This window comes from Sebastes umbrosus, chromosome 22 (genome assembly GCF_015220745.1).
Source record: "Sebastes umbrosus isolate fSebUmb1 chromosome 22, fSebUmb1.pri, whole genome shotgun sequence".
Taxonomy (NCBI): domain Eukaryota; kingdom Metazoa; phylum Chordata; class Actinopteri; order Perciformes; family Sebastidae; genus Sebastes; species Sebastes umbrosus.
Window position 1 is genome coordinate 12,283,242 of NC_051290.1, and position 18,700 is coordinate 12,301,941.

General features: G+C 36.4%; 2 protein-coding genes and 2 non-coding genes across 5 annotated transcripts in view; 2 read left to right on the plus strand and 2 right to left on the minus strand.

Moving 5' to 3' along the window:
• intu (inturned planar cell polarity protein) overlaps positions 1-10,019 on the minus strand; it is a 23,437-nt gene extending 13,418 nt beyond the window's left edge. The window contains exons 1-3 of one of the 2 annotated variants that reach the window (XM_037758630.1): positions 9,387-10,019; positions 6,148-6,749; positions 3,503-3,588 (exon numbers count right to left, since the gene is read on the minus strand). In XM_037758630.1, the coding sequence (XP_037614558.1) occupies positions 3,503-3,588; positions 6,148-6,749; positions 9,387-9,472 (774 nt within the window). In that variant the 5' untranslated portion in view covers positions 9,473-10,019. Of the gene's footprint in view, positions 1-3,502; positions 3,589-6,147; positions 6,750-8,162; positions 8,711-9,386 lie in introns of those variants that run through there. The other variant, XM_037758629.1, reaches the window with a different exon arrangement.
• Positions 10,020-10,711: 692 nt separating this feature from the next.
• LOC119482271 lies at positions 10,712-10,928 on the minus strand. The gene has a single exon (XR_005205390.1). It is a non-coding gene; the product is annotated as a small nucleolar RNA U3 (small nucleolar RNA).
• A 1,109-nt stretch (positions 10,929-12,037) lies between these two features.
• Positions 12,038-12,254, plus strand: LOC119482272. Its single transcript, XR_005205391.1, has one exon. It is a non-coding gene; the product is annotated as a small nucleolar RNA U3 (small nucleolar RNA).
• Positions 12,255-15,680: 3,426 nt separating this feature from the next.
• Positions 15,681-18,700, plus strand: part of trmt10b (tRNA methyltransferase 10B) — a 30,630-nt gene continuing 27,610 nt past the window's right edge. The window contains exons 1-6 of the mRNA XM_037758278.1: positions 15,681-16,022; positions 17,050-17,158; positions 17,259-17,392; positions 17,515-17,667; positions 17,914-17,992; positions 18,359-18,426. Coding sequence (XP_037614206.1) covers positions 15,891-16,022; positions 17,050-17,158; positions 17,259-17,392; positions 17,515-17,667; positions 17,914-17,992; positions 18,359-18,426 — 675 coding nt within the window. The 5' untranslated portion in view covers positions 15,681-15,890. The remainder of the gene's footprint in view (positions 16,023-17,049; positions 17,159-17,258; positions 17,393-17,514; positions 17,668-17,913; positions 17,993-18,358; positions 18,427-18,700) is intronic.

Consider the following 18,700-nt stretch of genomic DNA (forward strand, 5'->3'; position numbering starts at 1 on the left):
TTTTTTTTTTTTACTTTCCGTACCCCAGTTCTCTATTTTACACTGCCATTCATAGAAAATCACAGCGGAAACAGAAACAGAGCTGCATGGAAATCCAACAAGCACGCACACAGAAACACATGCAGGCAAGATGCACAGAAGGATGAGAAAATGCAACTCTGTGGAGTCCTTGTTAAAACAATCTGTCAAATCTACATTTGAATCCTGGACATATGTTTTAAATAGCCATATAATAACCTACAATTGACATAACTGGAAAATAAGTTAAATGAAAGAGCGGTCCGAAAAATAAAATAATAAGCTGGTCGGTCTGATCTGCACATTTGTCAAATTTAAAATAGTGTTGTGTGGCTTGTAGGGCTGTAGCCTACCGAATAGTTTGAAGCTTCATTCATGACGTTGACATTCAAATTATTATTAATACCGTACCGAAACATTGCATGCAGTCCAGCTTCTCTTCCCCTCTCTGTCTCACTCAAACACGCACACACTCTCACACCAAGCGTGGCGCCGCGCTCTGTTACTGTCTCAGTCCGAAGTCCAAAAGTAAAACTTTATTGGAGAAACATGGATGTAATTATTATTTATATCATCATTATAGTGTCTTGGTCTGAGCCACTTTGTTTGTTTTGCATTTACAAAGTCAGCTGGCAGTGTATGAAGACCGTCTTTTTTTGTGGACAGTCAGCGGATCGTGAGGAGATATTCGCTGAATTTGACAAAAACTGTATTAAATTAGAATCACAGCGGAGCGGACGCATTTAAACTTTTGTATAAGTTTATATTTAAGTTGTCTTGGCAACATATCTTTTAATATTAGGCTATTAATATTATATTAATTAATTTATTTTGCATAATTCCCAACGGATATTTTGGCCGTTGATCATTTAATCTGCCGTACAACTACACGTGATAACTGCTAAAAGCTGGCTGACGTAAACCCTGTTTGATGCAGGTTTGATGAGAAATAATGCTCTGTAACGTGACACAAGGGGAATATCCTCTAAAGACAATGCATTAGGTCTGAGGAGTTTTCCCTTATGGAGACAATTAGTGAAAAAAGCAAAACGAAAGCAGAACAGTGGAGGTTCTGCTGGGATTTGACCTCAAACCACCGGGGACCTTGCATATCCAGTTATAAGTTTTAACCACTACATCTTAACTGGACACGCCCCAACTACACTTTGGTGTTTGACTGCGACACAGAATGTGAAATATTCCATTTATTGAACACGCTATGACCACTTACATTGTTTAAGACGCATAGTTTTGGGTCCAGTTCCTAATTCAGGCATTGTTTGTGTCTGCAACTAACCCACAGTATGAAATCCATTTAGTACGCTCCCAAGAAATAAATGAGGTGTTGTGGATATTACTTTCCAAAAGCATGGGTAGTCCTAGATTATATGGTGCCTACCAAATATGATGAAGAAAAAAAAAGCTCCTATTCCCTGGTCAAAAATGTTGAAACTGTATTTTTCTAATCCAACGATCACTTCCAGAACTCTCCAAGGCCTGTCAGCACTAACCACAGGCCACCCGCCTCCCCAGCAGGCGCCTGCATCTGGGCTGACAGCCATTTTAGCCAATAGTAGGGGTATTATTAAGGAAGAGCTGAGTAGTGGTGGAACACCATGTGATGTACCTCGATTGGTGACTCGTTCACTCAGTCCTGGAAGCGAGAGGTAAATATTGTGAAATGGATATCCTCAATTCTTTAGGACTCACGATGAACGCAAGAAATAGGTGTGATTAGAGTGAGCTGAGGAAATCCAATTCAGACGGTAGAAAACTTTCAAACGGGCAAAGCCTAAATTTGAGAAATCACAGGGTGAAGAGGCTGAGAGGGCTAACTGCAGCACTTTCTCTCATCATAAATAATAAGGATGTGGTTAGACTGGAGTGTGCTCTCACTGGAATTCCACTCTGTTGATGTCAGTCATTTAGCTCTCGCTTATAGATGGACACACACACGTTCATGCACACTAACGAGGGAGGCTTGTTCGGCTGTAAGGGTTCACAAAGGCCATCGTGGACCGACTTTCTAATGTTAATATTTGTTCTTCCAAACATAATAAGTACTGTCTGCGTCCCATCTGGGAGGGCTGGCACACAGAAAAACCATCCTCCAACACACACACGCATATAAAACAATCATTCTGTCAGCAATACAACTCTATTTCCAGTTTTTTGAGAGTCATCGTGGTGCCTGAGGAAACTTGTATTTTTCCAAAAAATCTCCCTCGCTCTTTCCCTACAATGTAATTTAGTTTCCGACTACATCTTCTAATCAGCTGAGCTTCCAATCCCACAACAGCTTCCTGTGGCACCGAAAAAAGAAGTCACACCGCAGTCCCGTCTATCCGCCGTGTTCGCCATCAACCCGTTACACACTCTGTCATTTGCAAATTCCTACTTTTTGATGGTCTGCTTTTTGGTGAAAATGCACGACTGGAGGCACAGACTATGGATTTTTTAGCTACTGATCAAAGGATAATTTCTCTAATTGAGGGTTTTCTAATGTTAAACGACGCAGACTTCTGCTTTCTATTCACATCTTAGCAGCTCAGAAGAAGCCATGCATTTCAAAGGAATTTAATGTCTATGTTTACTCTCCAAGTTTGCAGTGTGTGACAAGCCAGGATCTTGAAGACATAAATGCTGCCTTACAAATTTGGAAACATTCACATTGTGGGCCTCAAATTCAAAAGGGGATCCCAGTATTGGTGGCTATCGATATTGTTTCTAAAGGAAACTACAAAGCGTTGTTGCAGAGCCTTTATTCTAGATTTACACACACTGACTAGGGGTGTAAGAACATATCAATACACAATATTATTTTTTGCAATAATGTATCGATTTTTAATTAACCTCTTAAAAATCTGACGGCCCACCAGCGGACCGTGTCACTATATTGTATTTTGGAGGTTGTAGCGGGCTCAGTTTTAAATCTAGGGTAGTGGCGCGCATGGAAACAAGAAAACCTAAGGAGTCCATTAGTACCAACCAAGTCATACTTGAATGTCGCGAAGAACTCTAATTAATTATCCAAAGTTACGCTAAATTTTTGGCTACGAAAAAACTGTAAGTGCCATTTTCAAAGGGGTCCCTTGACCTCTGACCTCAAGATACTGTATGTAAATGAAAATGGGTTCTATGGGTACGCACGAGTCTCCCCTTTACAGACATGCCCACTTTATGATAATCACATGCAGTTTTGGGAAAAAAATATGCAGTTTTTAAGCTGAGACTCTTGTGGATCCAATGAGTCCAGTTGTATTCATGTGTAGTGATGTTAGTTCCCCATTTTTTTTTTTACATATGATGGTGTGTTCTTTATACTATGACAGTTTTCTTAAAATTAGATTTGAAAAAAAAAAAAATCACAATATCACCTCGCTGACAGTATGGCAATATATCACAATATATTGAATCGTAACCCCTGTGTCATGATACGCATCATAACACAAGATTCTTGCCAATACACAGCCCTAACACTGACCTGCGTTGGTCCCGGGATGCAGGACAGAACCCTCTCGATGTTTTCCGAGGTCACCTCCACATCGTCCACTGCTACAAGCACATCACCTGAACAGAGCACGCAGAAAAGGAACATTTATGAGAAAAACACCTTGGTCAAACAGTAAATAGAAACTAATAAGTAATACTAATAAATAATAGGGGTGGTAAGTATCGCTAAGATCTCATTGCGATTTTAAAGATTTTGCGATACGCTGAATATTGCAATATGATATATTACATTTAGTCAACTGCAAATCATGCAATTTGTCAACATCTGTTTTATCTAATAAGACACAGCTTTCACTCTGTTTATCTCAGAGTTTTCATTCACATATCTTGAGGTTAGAGGTCAAGGGACCCCTTTGAAAATGGCCATGCCAGTTTTTCCTCACCAAAATTTAGCGTAATTTTGGAGCATTATTTAGCATTCTTGACATGGTTGGTACCAATAGATTCCTTAGGTTTTCTAGTTTCAAATTCAATTCAATTATTTTTGTATAGCGTCAAATCACAACAAATGCTAGGTTTGCCACACACCTTTGGAAATATATTAGAATTGAGAAACAAGGGAGGAAGTGCTACATGGATCTGATAGTAATGAAACTCAAAGCAGATTCTCTTGATGCACAGGTGAGCATAACGCTGTCCACAGGAATGAATTCCACCAAAATTCAATGAGCTTTAGTACTGTAACGAAGCAGTGTGCCTTCATTTGTTGGTTCAATCCGGTCCCTTTCCCTTGAAAAAATATAACAGAAAGCACTTAAATATTGATTCATTATTAAATATTGACTTGGCTTATATGGTCAGTAAGAGCACTACTTAGATTAATTTAATTGATAGTATAAATTGCCATGTGCTTCTGACCTATGCACTTGGCTGTTGCGACCCAATAAAGAGCTTCACCTGCTTGTGTGCAGGGAGGCTGACCACCATCTCGGTAACAGAGCTATTTCAGGTATTTAACCACTCTAATTGTTTAAGCATGTAGCCGCGGTGCATAAAAGCTTCTCTAAACAGTAACTCATGTGGGTAGTCATTTGTGGTGAAGCACGACTGGCGTTCCTCTGTCTGCTAGTAAAAGCTGTCCGATCGTTAGCCCCGATACAGGAAAATCACTCCAGAGAGGCCGAGCTTTCAAATAGACTGATCATCATTTCTACAGAGCCTGACCTGCATTCGGAGTTTCATTCACTCTACGAAGCTGTGTGCTGAAAGTTTCACTAGGACGGAATATACTGTAGTTGCTGCTAAGAGCTGGCCATGACAAGTAGCTATTAAAACATCCTACACACGTTTTTAACAAGAACTTTTTTACAACATAAAGCTAAAAACAGAAACAGTGATTATGAATTGTATTATTTTGTAGTTGTTACTATGGATTCACCGCACTGAAAGAGCTTGGCTATTATCTAGACAATGTAATGCAGACCAAGGCTACTTCTTGCAATACATTCCTTCAGAATAATAACAATCCTATCCAGTTACCTTTACAAAGCATAGTTCATCCAGTTAAGCTACATGGCTACCACTTACTGACTTGATTAGGTGTTGTACACGACGCTCATTTTTTAAGCTTTTCTCAAGAAATCTGACTAAGACTGTGTTGTATTGTATTGAATTGTAGCCCATGCTTTGGCAGTGCATTTGTGTGGTGTGGAAATGGATGAGTCAGTGCTAGTTCATGACTCTACAGATGACTGTTATTGAAATCAGAACCGCTACATGACTGCTTTTTCCCTGTACTGAGGGCAATAGGTTATTTTTGAGGATGGAGAGAGTAGACAGTCTACCTCTGTAGACAGTCACAAAAAGTACTTTTTTATTTTTATCCAAATAAAATGTTCCTCTTAAGCTTCTCAGATACATACCTCCTCTACTGAGGTGTGTATGCATGTCATCACCCAACCTGAAACTTTTTAACAGATTAGGATAGCTCTTGACCTTTAGAGGGGGTAGCTAAAACCTTGTTAAAAAGGCTGATCACATGCTTTTGCTCCAATCCCTAAAAGGGATAGTTCTGGTGTTTTGACTTATGACGTACTTATCCATATCATAGATGACGGTCGGCACAGGAGTTAAAGCACAGAAGCAAAGCAATGTACTGCTGTGGACGGGGCCAGCAGCAAAACATATTTTAGCCACCTAAAAGAAAGGCCCACCTACAAAAATCAATATCAGTTTAAGTGTACGCTATATTTAGAGTATTATCACCACTTTACCTTGCCATCAGATAGCTATACAGTCTATGTTTCCGACGGGGAACTGAAGCCGTTATCTATGCTCTCGCCAAAACCACCAGACTACATTGAAGAAAACAGTATTTTTACCTCGCAGAACATGGGAGTTGCTGGTCTACCGCTGCCTCGATCTGTTAGTTTGTTTGTGTTATTGGATGACTTTGGTTAGTTTGGATTCCCCAAAGTCACACTTGGAATATCCATGTATTTTCAGTTTAACTGATGTAGTGTTAGAGGGCTATCTTCACATGCCTTTTCTAAACTGTATAGAAAATAATGTGATGGTATTTAAGATCACCACGGACATAAAAAGTGAAATTCTGATAATATTTTGTAGTTTTGTAAAATAGTTAGTAACAGCTAACTGTTGGAATTATGGTCTTACCAATTAGGATTTGGCCACATTTGATGGCCGGGCTGTTGGGTATTAATCCATGAACAGTCAGTCTTTCCTCCTGCCTGACAACTGCAGTGTTTCCCTGTCCTCTGCTCCAGGAGGGGCGATGCACCACCCCCAGCAGCGCTTCCAGCAGGCCTCCGCTGTTGGACAGAGGTGTTGATGAACCTGCAAGACGTTTAGGGTTGAGGTAGACACACACTTCCTTTAACTGCTGCTGCTGAACCGTCACACCCTGCCTTGGACCTGGCTGGTTCTTCAGGATGGATGCCGGAGGCGATGAAGTCGAGCAGTCTTTACCCCCATCCTTCCCTCCTCCTCTGCGCTGAGACGGCCGGCGTTTTCTCCTGAGGATCCTTGCCAGCCTTTTAAGCGTTGGCTCACCTTTCGCCCGCGAACCGCATCGCTGCTTCTTGTTTTGCTCTGTGATGACCTCGGCCTCCTTTTCGCTGAAGCGAACATGATTAGTGGACACACCTTGATTAACGGCGGCTTGGGCCAAAGCAGCCTCCTCTTCGCCCTCACTCAGCTCCAGGTAAAAAAGCTCGCCATTCTTCTGGATGTCATCTAGCCATTCTGGTTCCAAGTCACTGAGAGAAAACAGAGCATTGAAAGACACCGAGTATTAAAGGCAGAGTGGTATAAAACTGGGAAGAGAAGGTATAGTAGTAGGGACGAGAGATATACTGATATTAATCAATATAATACATGACTAGATATCATTTGACATTTTGGTTAACATGATATTCAGATACAGATACATGTTGTATTTTTTATTTATTTGGTTTGAGTAATTTAAGAAAAAAAAAAGTCCAAATTCTGATTCCAGTTTCTTAAATGTGAATATTTTCTGGTTTCTTTACTCCTCTATAACGGTAAACTGAATATCTTTGAGTTGTGGACAAAACAAGACATTTGAGGGGCTTTGGAAAAAACTGATCGATATTTTTCACAATTTTCGGACATTTTATAGATAAACAACTAATTAATGAATCGAGAAAATAATTGACAGATTAATCAACAACAAAAATAACTGTTAGTTGCAGCCCTAGAATGAAATATTATCCATGCACAGTTTCAGCATTTGGACAATTGTTGTGCCCAACTTGTTTCCAGATAACTGAGTAAAAATATGGTTTTCTTTTATAATTTACTTTAACAGCTATTGCCTGTGTTTGTATTGTAATGAACAAACAAAAAAAAAAAACTACTACTAAAATATAAACTCAAAGCGTTATCACGTACTTGACCAAAAACTTGGGAGTAAAAAGAACATTTTCCCTTTTGGTTTCTCTCTTTTTAAACCTGCTTTGAAGAACCTGTGGTAGGCAGCTTTGACATGACATCCATAAATTTACCGAGGATGGCAAGAAGCATACAATTATTTATGAAGGTTTACCTCCCAGATTGAAAACACAACCCCAAAAGCTATGAAAAGCACAAGGGAGGAGAGATGGAAATGCTGTGTGGATGGGGTGACACTCCCTCTTTGGCAGAGCTGGCCACTGACATTTACAAAGTCTTTGTACCACCGCGTAACCTGAGGTCCTCTGACTTGGCTCTACTGGTTGTACCAAGGTCTAGGCTGGTGACTAAGGGTGACACGGCCTTTGCCATCAATAAATAAATATTTTGTCTGTATTTCATTATATCTGTGCAAGCACTTTGAAACTATGTTTGGAAAGGTGCTATACAAATAAAGATCATTATTATTATTGCATTCACAAAACAATTATTTTTAGAGCATACATGTAAATAAAATATCTAAAGTAGTCATATAGCACAGCCTACGTTTTATATCTGCAATGTAAACCATCAAAATGACTGTTTTGAGTGTCAAATTACAGCAAACAAACTTTTCTGTGGGCTAGCTTGTTCAACCAAACTCATGCAATCTTCAGTAGCTTAGTAGGGCTTCTTATATACGGGTCTCATATTGTCATCTGCACGTGTAAACAGTTTGTTTGTTTGTTTGTAGTCACGCAGTCAAGTTGTCTTCTTACTCAGAGTAGTCGGAGCTGTTGAAACTCGATGCTGTGGATTCACAGTCACTATGCTCGGCATCCTCTTCCCCCGTTTGACCGCTACAAACAGCTTTTTCTGTACACTTGCGGGCGCTTACGACGGCCATATTGGTGACGTGACGTTTTTCTTTCTCACGCACTCACGAAACGCGTCTTTAAATGCTCAACTTTTAGAGAAAACAAACGTATTTTAACGATACTCGCTCGCCATGTTGGAAGCACTGATGAGCCCGCTGGTGGTGATGTCATGTGACGCGACTGCGAACCAATCTGATTGGTGGACGGCGCAGTTGCCCCTGACAACGCAGAACGCGTTCTGTTTACTGTCTGGCATGGGCGCCCGTGTGTCAGTTTTACCTGGCAACACGTGACTCTCATTAAATAATGCAGAAACCACACAGAACACTGACATTAATAACTAATCTAAGCCTTTAGAAATAAAAGCTACACAACTTTTTTTTTTTTTTAAATACCACGCTGCAAAAATACAAAATACATAAAAATATGATTGTTATTTAATTTGTATTCCCCATTAGCTTATACCAATGGCACCTGCTAGTCTTCTTGGGGTCCGAAATCAAGTAATCACTATTTTACACATGGTTGTCTTCTGATGTGATTGAAATTTATTGTTCCAACCTCTTTTTTTTTTTTTTTACCAGAATGAACATTTCTTTGAAAACGATTGAATGGGTATCTTGTAGTCGCACTGATGTTGAGCCACTGTTTATACAGTCATTACATGAATTAAAACTACATGCTGCGTAAAATGTTTATCTCATATTACTTTTTAGCGGTATAGAGTGAAAGGGTATTCTGAACTGAATTACTGGGATGTTATTTTGGAAAACAAATCTATATTTTGGTGTCATTGGGTATTTTGGAAAAAACACTGCATCGACTGTTATCGAGGGTTAAAATGCATGAGAACCACGCCGACTTTTGACTGCCACAACAATTAAAAAGGATCCCACAAGAATGCGCAATTGAGGATTTATTAATAACCATCTACTTAATTTTAAATTAAATGCACACTTTGATTTTGTTGCCCCCCCCCCTATCTCTCCACCTCCCTGCAGACTTGCACGAGTTGTTTTTTAAATCCCCTCCGGTATTCAGCATAATTCTGACCAAACAAAAGCCTTTAAACTACTTTAGGTTTATAAAGAAAGAAAACAAAGGCATTTCCAAGGCTTTACTGACCTGTAAAGGAGAACACTGCGAATAGAGTCGAAGTCCTCCAAGTTTTTAGAGAATGAACCTCCATCTATAGAAATGTTAAACATCATTTGTCCGTCATGTTTTCGCCGAACCAACAACGCTGCGTTAATTTATCCAGTTTATTATGAAGATGCAATTTTAAACTCCAAAAGAAAAAAGTTTGTCCTCAGCTACCGACCAGATCAAAATGAATTCCTCTGCCCCGTATGGACGCATGAACTGCACCATGCAGCCTGATCCGCGTCTCCAACACCAGAGTGAATCCTCCTCCAGTTTCTCACGTCAATCACTGACACAGTGGAGTGAACGGTTCAACACCAACACCATGCAAAATAGAGAAGAAGAAAGCCACTGGAGCTTTTTTTTTTTTTTATAAGTTTTGAGTGTTTCTCCAGGCCAGCAGAGCGGAATTTGTCCCAGCGGTCTTCTTGGCAGGTGGAGTAAAAACCCGCCTACTCTGGGCTACCAACAAAAAGCTCAGCAGACAAGCCCACACTCCTACTTTTATTTAAGCCTGGGGAAATAATGTTACTCCACCACGCGTATCCTTGGCAATAAACCCAACAACAAGGCACTCTTTTTTTACTTAATTATACAAGATTCAATTACAAACCATTAAGGCTATAAATCACGCACTGGTTTTGATGGAAAGAATGAATGAATGAATGAAAGACTTTATTTCGAACATGAAAACAAATAAAAACAGATACAAAATAATAAACAAACAAAACAAGAGTAATAGTGTCCGAAAAGGAGTAGGTAGAAGTAAAACTTATATTTCCCTATATCCCTTTCTCACTTCTCCTCTAAGAACTCATATATCATAGAATGATAATATAATATAATATATAACCATCCAATTATGCCTACTATGGTTAGTTTATCCAATCAAAATGCACCCTATCATCATCTACAAAGTAACTATTAACTATAGCAAATAATCAATGAGCTAATAATAAAAGATAACTGAAATTATAAAAAAAAAAATAGTATAATAATAAAAATAAAAGGTAGAAAATAATTAAAGGAACAAAAAAGAAATGCATAAATAAATAAATAATAAGACTGCACTCTTCCATAGTAGCTCTAGGGGTCATCATGAGGAGAGACTTTGCATTTGTCCATTCATCAGTCTTAAAGCACTGAGATTAATAATAGTAATGTGTGCTGAATCATAACTTCACTTCTATCAATCTACTTCGTTTCTAATGCAAATATTATTTTAATAAAACTGCATTATCCTGCATTGGCATTAAATCTTCCCAATCATAATAAAGACTCTTAGTTATTTTTGACAGTATTGCACTACCACTCTGATCATACTCTTTCCCTCATTGTCCCCAGAGGAGACAGTGAACGGTCATCAAAAGCAGAGAGCATATGAACTTAATCAAGACTCTCTGCCAGCTTCGCGCTCAAGAAAGAGTATCACAGACTCTTCATCGTGGTTAGCGAGACCAAACAGTTTAGAAACACATTTCTCAAGTCAGAAACTATAGAAATGATCCCTGAAAGTATAGTCTTAACCTCTAAACTGCTCTTGCCCTACCATTAGTACGACGAACCTGCACTTCACTGTCATGGTACTGACATCCAACAATGCTCACCACATGTTTACAGTGAGAAAATTATCACAAACAACATCTAAATAGCTACTAATTAGCGACACTGAATAAAAGACACAATATGAGAACATGTGCAATTGTTATTAATATATAATAGCATTTTAAAAGCACCATAATGACAATATTTACCACCTGAAATACATTTAACATCGTTCTACTGACAACACAAAGCACAGCATACATATAAAAACTATCTCCAGGATAAAACGCTTTGTAAACTGTTATATCATCTATAAACTATATCTATTTAGAATACCCACAATGCTGTCTGATGGCATAATTCCTCCTCTGAGTCCTCTGATTGGCTGTTACGATGCTGCATGGCAGCGTGGTAGCATCGTGTGCTAACAACAACACGAGTATACACGTGGTTTTTAGAGGCGACATTTTAATCAATCCTCAAGCATTTACATCGGCTGTATGCGTGTGTCACGCAGTGTAAAACAACTTAATATAGCAATGACACCACCAAGAAAAAGACGAGAAAATTCTACTTTAACGTTATGAAGAGCTAGATGCTAATGTGCACCATTTTTTGTGTTCCGACTACAAACAAACGAGAGTTCCTGCACATGACCAAATATCGCGACATGAGGAAACTTAAGAATTATTTTCAAAACGTTTTAATGACTTCTCACTGAAAAATAATATTAAAAGCTATGAAGATTTGATTTTGTAACAGTATTTGAAGTTTTGTTATAACAACAAAACAATTACGTGTTTTGGTAATGACCTGCTGGAAGCAGAGACACAAAGCCAATACAATATTCCTCTACTTTTCTTAAGTTATTATTATTACTTTCTTTAAGCCTTTCTTTGTATATGTGCAGAAAAAGTTTGGGCGCTTTGGGGCCATCTCTAATTATTCCAAATAATAAAGGTTATCTAGCTGTTAGGGTAGATGCATCAGCTAACTTTTCTCTCACTGTAAACATCTGGATGTCAGTACCATGACAGTGAAGTGCAGGTTCGTCGTACTAGTGGTAGGGCAAGAGCAGTGTAGAGGTTAAGACTATACTTTCAGGGATCATTTCTATAGTTTCTGACTTGAGAAATGTGTTTCTAAACTGTTTGGTCTCGCTAACCACGATGAAGAGTTTTTGATACTCTTTTCTGAGCGCGAAGCGGGTAGAGAGTCTTGATTAAGTTCATATGCTCTCTGCTTTTGATGACCGTTCACTGTCTCCTCTGGGGGCAATGAGGGAAAGAGTATGATCAGAGTGGTAGTGCAATACTGTCAAAAAATAATTAAGAGTCTTTATTATAACTAGGATCATTTTTTGCCAGTGTGTTGGTGATAAATGATAATGCAGTTCTTTTTAAATTAATATTTGTATTAGATACAAAGTAGATTGCTAGAAGTGAAGCTATGTTTCAGCACAAATTACTAAATATTAATTTCCTCAATAATTGTATCTACATATTTCAAATTCATGGTACTTTAAACTTCATTGCAACCGCTCATATTGCATGTTTCACTCCACTTAATTTATTTCCTATATTATTAGCTTATTGATTATTTGCTATATTTACTAGTTACTTAGTAACTAGATTATGATTTTATCTACAAAACATCTGATGGGCTTATAAAATAGGGTGCATTTTGATTGAATAAACTACCCATAGTAGTTATAATAATCCAATAATGTGATTGAGCATTGACGATCTATTCTGCATTGAGTGAGAGTACTTTCAGTACATTTGCTGATAATAAGTATGCACCTTTACTCAGAATTTTGAATGCAGTATTTTACTCTAAATTGAGTATTTTTTATCATCTCATATTGATACCTTTATTTAAGTATAGGATCTGATTACTATACTGGCATCCTATTATTAAGAACCATAAGGAAAAATTAAAACTCTACCAACACTAAACAACTTACCTCATTTCAGACATTTGCATTAAAAGATGAGATTAATTTGAGCAGCATTTCACTTTTGTTGCATTCTCTGTTCACTTTTTTCTTTCTTGTATTTAAGCTTCAAGAGGTACAGTGACTCACTGTATGTTTGGATGTAACCAAGTTATTTTATAGTACGTAACGTAACGTAACGTAACATTAGCGGTTGACGTAAATTGACGCAAGGTGGACCTAGCCTAGCCTTATTAGCTTAGCTACGTTTGCTAGCACAACGACGACCTTGACACATGTAAAAAAGCTAACGGCAGCTAACTTTACGTTTATAACCGTCTGAATTTAAAGTCAGTATTTCTAACGATATTTAGCAGCTTCAAAGAAAACCTAAAACCTGTAATATTGGTATGTTACATATGTTTTTAACCAGATTTACACAATATGATGAGAGTAACAAGCGAGAGGATTTACTCACCATCCGTGACGTTACCAAAGTTACAAAAAAAAGAAAGCTTGCGCCCCATTGCGCATGCGTAATTAAGACAGGAAGACAATGTTTATGTTAATAAAGTTTTTTTTGTCAAACTTTATTTCGAAAGTTCAATACAGTAGTTACATAAACATGTTCAGATTTTTCCACAAATATATTTGTTTATTTTTTACAAATAATATAAAAATAAAATAAATAAATTATACAACAAATAAAATGTAAGGATTGTATCGTGGTGTACAAATATGGAACACCAAAATACACGGATAATACAAAATTAAAATAAAACATATTAGTATGTCATATTTCTGAGATTTATTTTCAGTAATCCCATCAAACTTCCTTGGCGAATGTACAATAATGAACCTCTAAGACACAATATTTGATTATTGTAGTTTCATATAATGTAGGTTGGTGTCCGAGCATCTATAAATTAAACTTATTTGGAGTTATTTCATTTAATTTCATTTCAAAATTTATTTCGAACATGTAAAATACAAAAAAAAAAGTAGTATTTACATACAATGAAAAGCATAAGAAAAATTGTCAAACACTTGATGCCTTGATTTACATATTCCAAAAAGAGTGAGAAGAAGTATAAACTCATTTAATCCCACCCCTTCTCTCCATAAATCAATTATTAATTATTAACCAGCTTCCGTATTGAGCCATACATATACTCTAATTACATTTTCTTAAATTTGTCTAACTATAATTATTATTATTCTAACTATAATTATTACCTTTAATCTGTGTCATACAGAAATATAAATTAATTACTGATATAATTATCCTTATCAAAATATAAATTTGTTATCAATCCAGAATACCAATTAATTACTTATAATATAACTTAATCACAATACCAATTCATTACTTACATATTTAACTTAATCAAATTGACTAGTTGTTATCTTTTCTTATATGCGCAAATTATTATTTATAATGTACAATTTATAATATACAATATGCACATGCAATACAACATGCAATATATACATACACACATACATACACATAACATACACATATATACATATACATATATATACACATACATACACCACACATTGCACTACATGCGCACACTGCATACCACATATACATATATGTACATATATATATAGTAAAAATATCCACAAATTTGCATTATTCTTTACAGAACTGGAGTGATACTGCCCTCTTCTGGCGTGTTAGTGGAAATGTAAACTACCACACTGCTACTGACCCCAAGACTGTTTTTGCAATTATTTTAAAGATCACATAAAAAACATAAATTACCAAATATGCTCTGTATGACTGGCTGAATGGAATGTTTATATACCTCCAAATCATGGATGTATTCGCTCCAAATTCACAAGTACATAATCCACCTGCCTTTTTACAAAACAAAACATACAAACACAAAATACACGTTATCAAGAGCTTATTATCCTACATTTTAAAAGGACATTTTCATCACATTTAATTCATGATGTATAATTATCTTTTGATATGTGTAGATATATTTTATTTTCTTCTGTACTGTTTTTTTGTATATATTTCAATGTTTTTATTGGATTGTTTTCCACTGTTTGGTTAGGTTTTTCTGCACATTTTGTGTACTTCTTGTTGTTGTTTAACTTTTGTTGTATTTTTAAAATTATGTTAGTTTAGATCTTTCTTTCTTTTTTGTTATTGTTTGTTTTTTTCTCCTGGGGTTGGGTGGGAGGTCTTTTTTATAAGCCTGTGGCTTTTTGACCTCTCCTGACACATTTCTTGTTTTTTTTCATTGACTGGATTTTGTGCAGTTTTAAATATGTGCAAATAAATTAATAAATAAATATGGAAAGAAAAAGATGAATTAAAAAAAAACAATTGGGGTCTGTTAAACAATTGGAATAAACATAAAATGTCTAAACAATCTAATAGTTTTTACCAATTTAGAATTTTTGAGCTTTGAGTTTTCAATCATAGTCAAATGTGTTTTAAAATCTTTAAAAGTATAAAAGGAGGGTAATCTTTTAAGCCATATCATTTTAAGGATATAATATTTTATTATTTAGTGTTATTTCCAAAAAGAGTTGAAGACATTTGGAGCGGAATAAATCAGGATTGGAAAGTAGAAAAGAAACTAGATGAATAAAATAAAAAAATAAGTATAACACTTATTTCTTCTTCTTTTATTCTTCAACCTGGATTTTGTGCAGTTTTATATATGTGCAAATAAAAATAAATAAAAAATAAATAAAAAATACATCCTCTGGGCCACGCCCCTCTCCACTTTGTTTACTCTGACGTCATTCACATGCGCAGATCACATGGAGGCGACTCTTCCGGTGTCTTCGGCATGTCTTCTCCTTCTGCCTTTAGATCCACTAATATATTGCTTTAAATGGGTCATTTAGTGGATTTCAGAAAATAATATGATTTCGAAAACATTTAGCGTTACAATATAAACACTAATGTGACTTTTTGGGTATTAAATGTTAGGAATAAGTAGAGAAATGTCTGGAGAAGCTACAGTCTAAAGATGGCACATATTGTCTCAGAAGTGTGTGAAGTGCAGCTGAATGGAGTTTCAGAGCTGATAGATGTGCTTCAGATAGACGTGGAGACTGATGTGGTGGAGGACAGGAGAGGCAGGGAGGCTGCACCGTTTTCAGTAAGTTTGCATGGATTTACAGGGTAGCAGCTTAATTTATCATTATTTATTTCATTTGTTAATTAAATAATCATTAATAATAAAGTTTCCAGAGACAGTCATTTCAACCATGACTAAAAATGAAATATTGTTTCTCTCAGGACCACAGCATGAAAACTATATAATATAAAAAAATATAAATATAAAAAACATCTCAAGTGCATCAAAATCAATGCAATAAATTAGATAATTAAAATGATCTTATTTGATTTCTCAAGCAGTCTGATGTGCATTAAAAAAAACACCCAAAATATTAATATTAGGGCTGTCACAATATAATATTTTCACTACACGATTATCGTGACCAAAAGAATTCACGATAACAATATTATCGCCACATTATTATTAATATTAAAAATAAGTATCAGTCAAATTCATCTTTACCTTTGTTTATTGTGCGTTTTGTCTATTTTTTGGCAAATGAATTACACTGTAAATATGAGTGTAGGGGGTTGGATGGAGGGTCTGTAAACATAACTGTATATATAAAATGATTTAAGAGGCTCTGGATTATTTACACAATATTATCATAAGTGTGTTATTAACATGATATTAATATATCATTTTTAAATATCACAGTTATCGTCAGCACCGGTATATCGTGACACCCTTAATTCACATCACAATGGTAGGATACAGATCAAAGCAGGTTAATCTTAGCATTTTTTTATGCAGTGTTAAAAACCTCATATCTGTTATTTAGGTAATATTCATGATTTTAGATTACTTTGGATGATAAAATACATAATTTCCCGTGATTTCGAAAAAACTTTTGTGACACATTAGGTTTCTAAAATATTTTCAAAGCCCTTCAAACAAGATCAAAATCCATTGTTAACAAGCCAAAAGCCGACCAAAGTTTACACAGAGGCCTGGTTTCCACCACAAATAATATAGTATCCTAGTTATTTTATACTGTATTAAACACTGTAGACGTCTTGAGCTATTGTGCACTGTTAAACGTTGTTTTGTCTGTCTGTGTGAACAGAAGAATGTGTTGAGGAAGCAGCGACACTGGGAGCGGCAGCTGGCAGCGAAGAAAAGCAAGAGGAAAGAAGAGAAGCAGAGGAGGAAACTCAACCGAGAGCAGCAGTCAGGTACACATCAAGTGAAGAGAATCATTTTGCTTTTGCAGTAGTTTACATTTTCACTCCAGATCTTCTATAAACAGTGTTTTCCTGTGTTTTTGTCATACAGGTGCCAGCTCAGATAATCCTCAGTTTACCAAGCGGGTCATGAAAGCGATCATCAAAGAGCGTTTAGCTGAAGCTCAGTCCACAGGGCTCAAACTCTGCGTTGACCTGAGTATGACAGACGGCATGTCTGACAAGGTAGGTGCCTCAAAACAGCATCATTAAATCTCAAACAGCCTGATTCTAGAGTACAAAACAACGGGTTTATTTTCAAATAACGGTTGTCCTGATCTCCAAATGTGTATGTTTGTGTGGTTCAGGAGATAAGTCGACTGGCTGGCCAGTTGAGAAGGCTGTACGGGTCGAACAAGAAGGCGACTCGGCCGTTTCATCTTCACCTGACAGACCTGAGAGAGGACAGCCGTCTCTACAGAGAGTGTCTTCGGATGAACGAAGGCTTCCTCAACTACGTGGTGATTATTGTTTTTCACATTCTGAATTCGCTGGTAAATATTTCTAGGGAAGGATAAAGCAGGAAATATCTCTAGTAGTTGCTTTGTCTAGTTAAAAGCTATGAAGTTAACATGCAGACAAGTGTTAATTTATCCTAAAACTGAATACACAAGATGGTACATAATCTGGACCAGGAATAGTTTGAATATTTAGCAAATGACTCAAATTATTTTTGATTTTCAATCCCTTTTTTATGTTTATTACAGATGGACATAACAGACGAAAGCTGTCTGGACCTTTTTCCTCCCAAAACTGTCGTCTACCTCACACCAGATGCTGAAGAAGGTTTGATGAACTTCATAGATGTGTATAAAAAGATTGTATTTGAATTGCATCTTTTGGGCAGCAGAGGGCACATTCTGACCACATTCATGTGTCCATAACTGACCACAGAGTATTGCCACTACTACTATTATTACTGCCACTATTAATACATCTACTAGCACTTTACTAAATAATGGGTTCAAACATGCACATACTAAAACACATAGATAATGTAAAGTTAATTTAAAAAAAATGGAAAATACATGGAAAATGAGACAAAAAAAGCTACACAATCCAAGATATATTCACATCATGTCCATATTTAGTGTCTTTTCCTATTTGATTTTCTTTCATACTATTTTGTAAATCTTAAATTTTTTATTTCAGCTTTAGAAACAGTGGAGGCTGACAAGGTGTATGTCCTCGGTGGCCTTGTGGATGAAAGCATCAAGAAGGTATTTTACATTAAAGGTCTTATGATAACATTCTTATGTAGATGAATATTTAAAAAATAATAATAATAATATATCTACAGTGCCTTAAGAAAGGTGCCAAATAAAAGTTTCCTGGAAGAAAAATATTATGATTGTTATTTAATCATTTAAAAAATGTTGGCGGGCCCAAAATGAATGTTTTGTTTATCTCTGTGGAAGATATCGGACGTTTGTTTCCCACTTCTAACAAGGCTTATGAGCCAGTAGTAAAACGACGTTGGTATCACGTGGTATC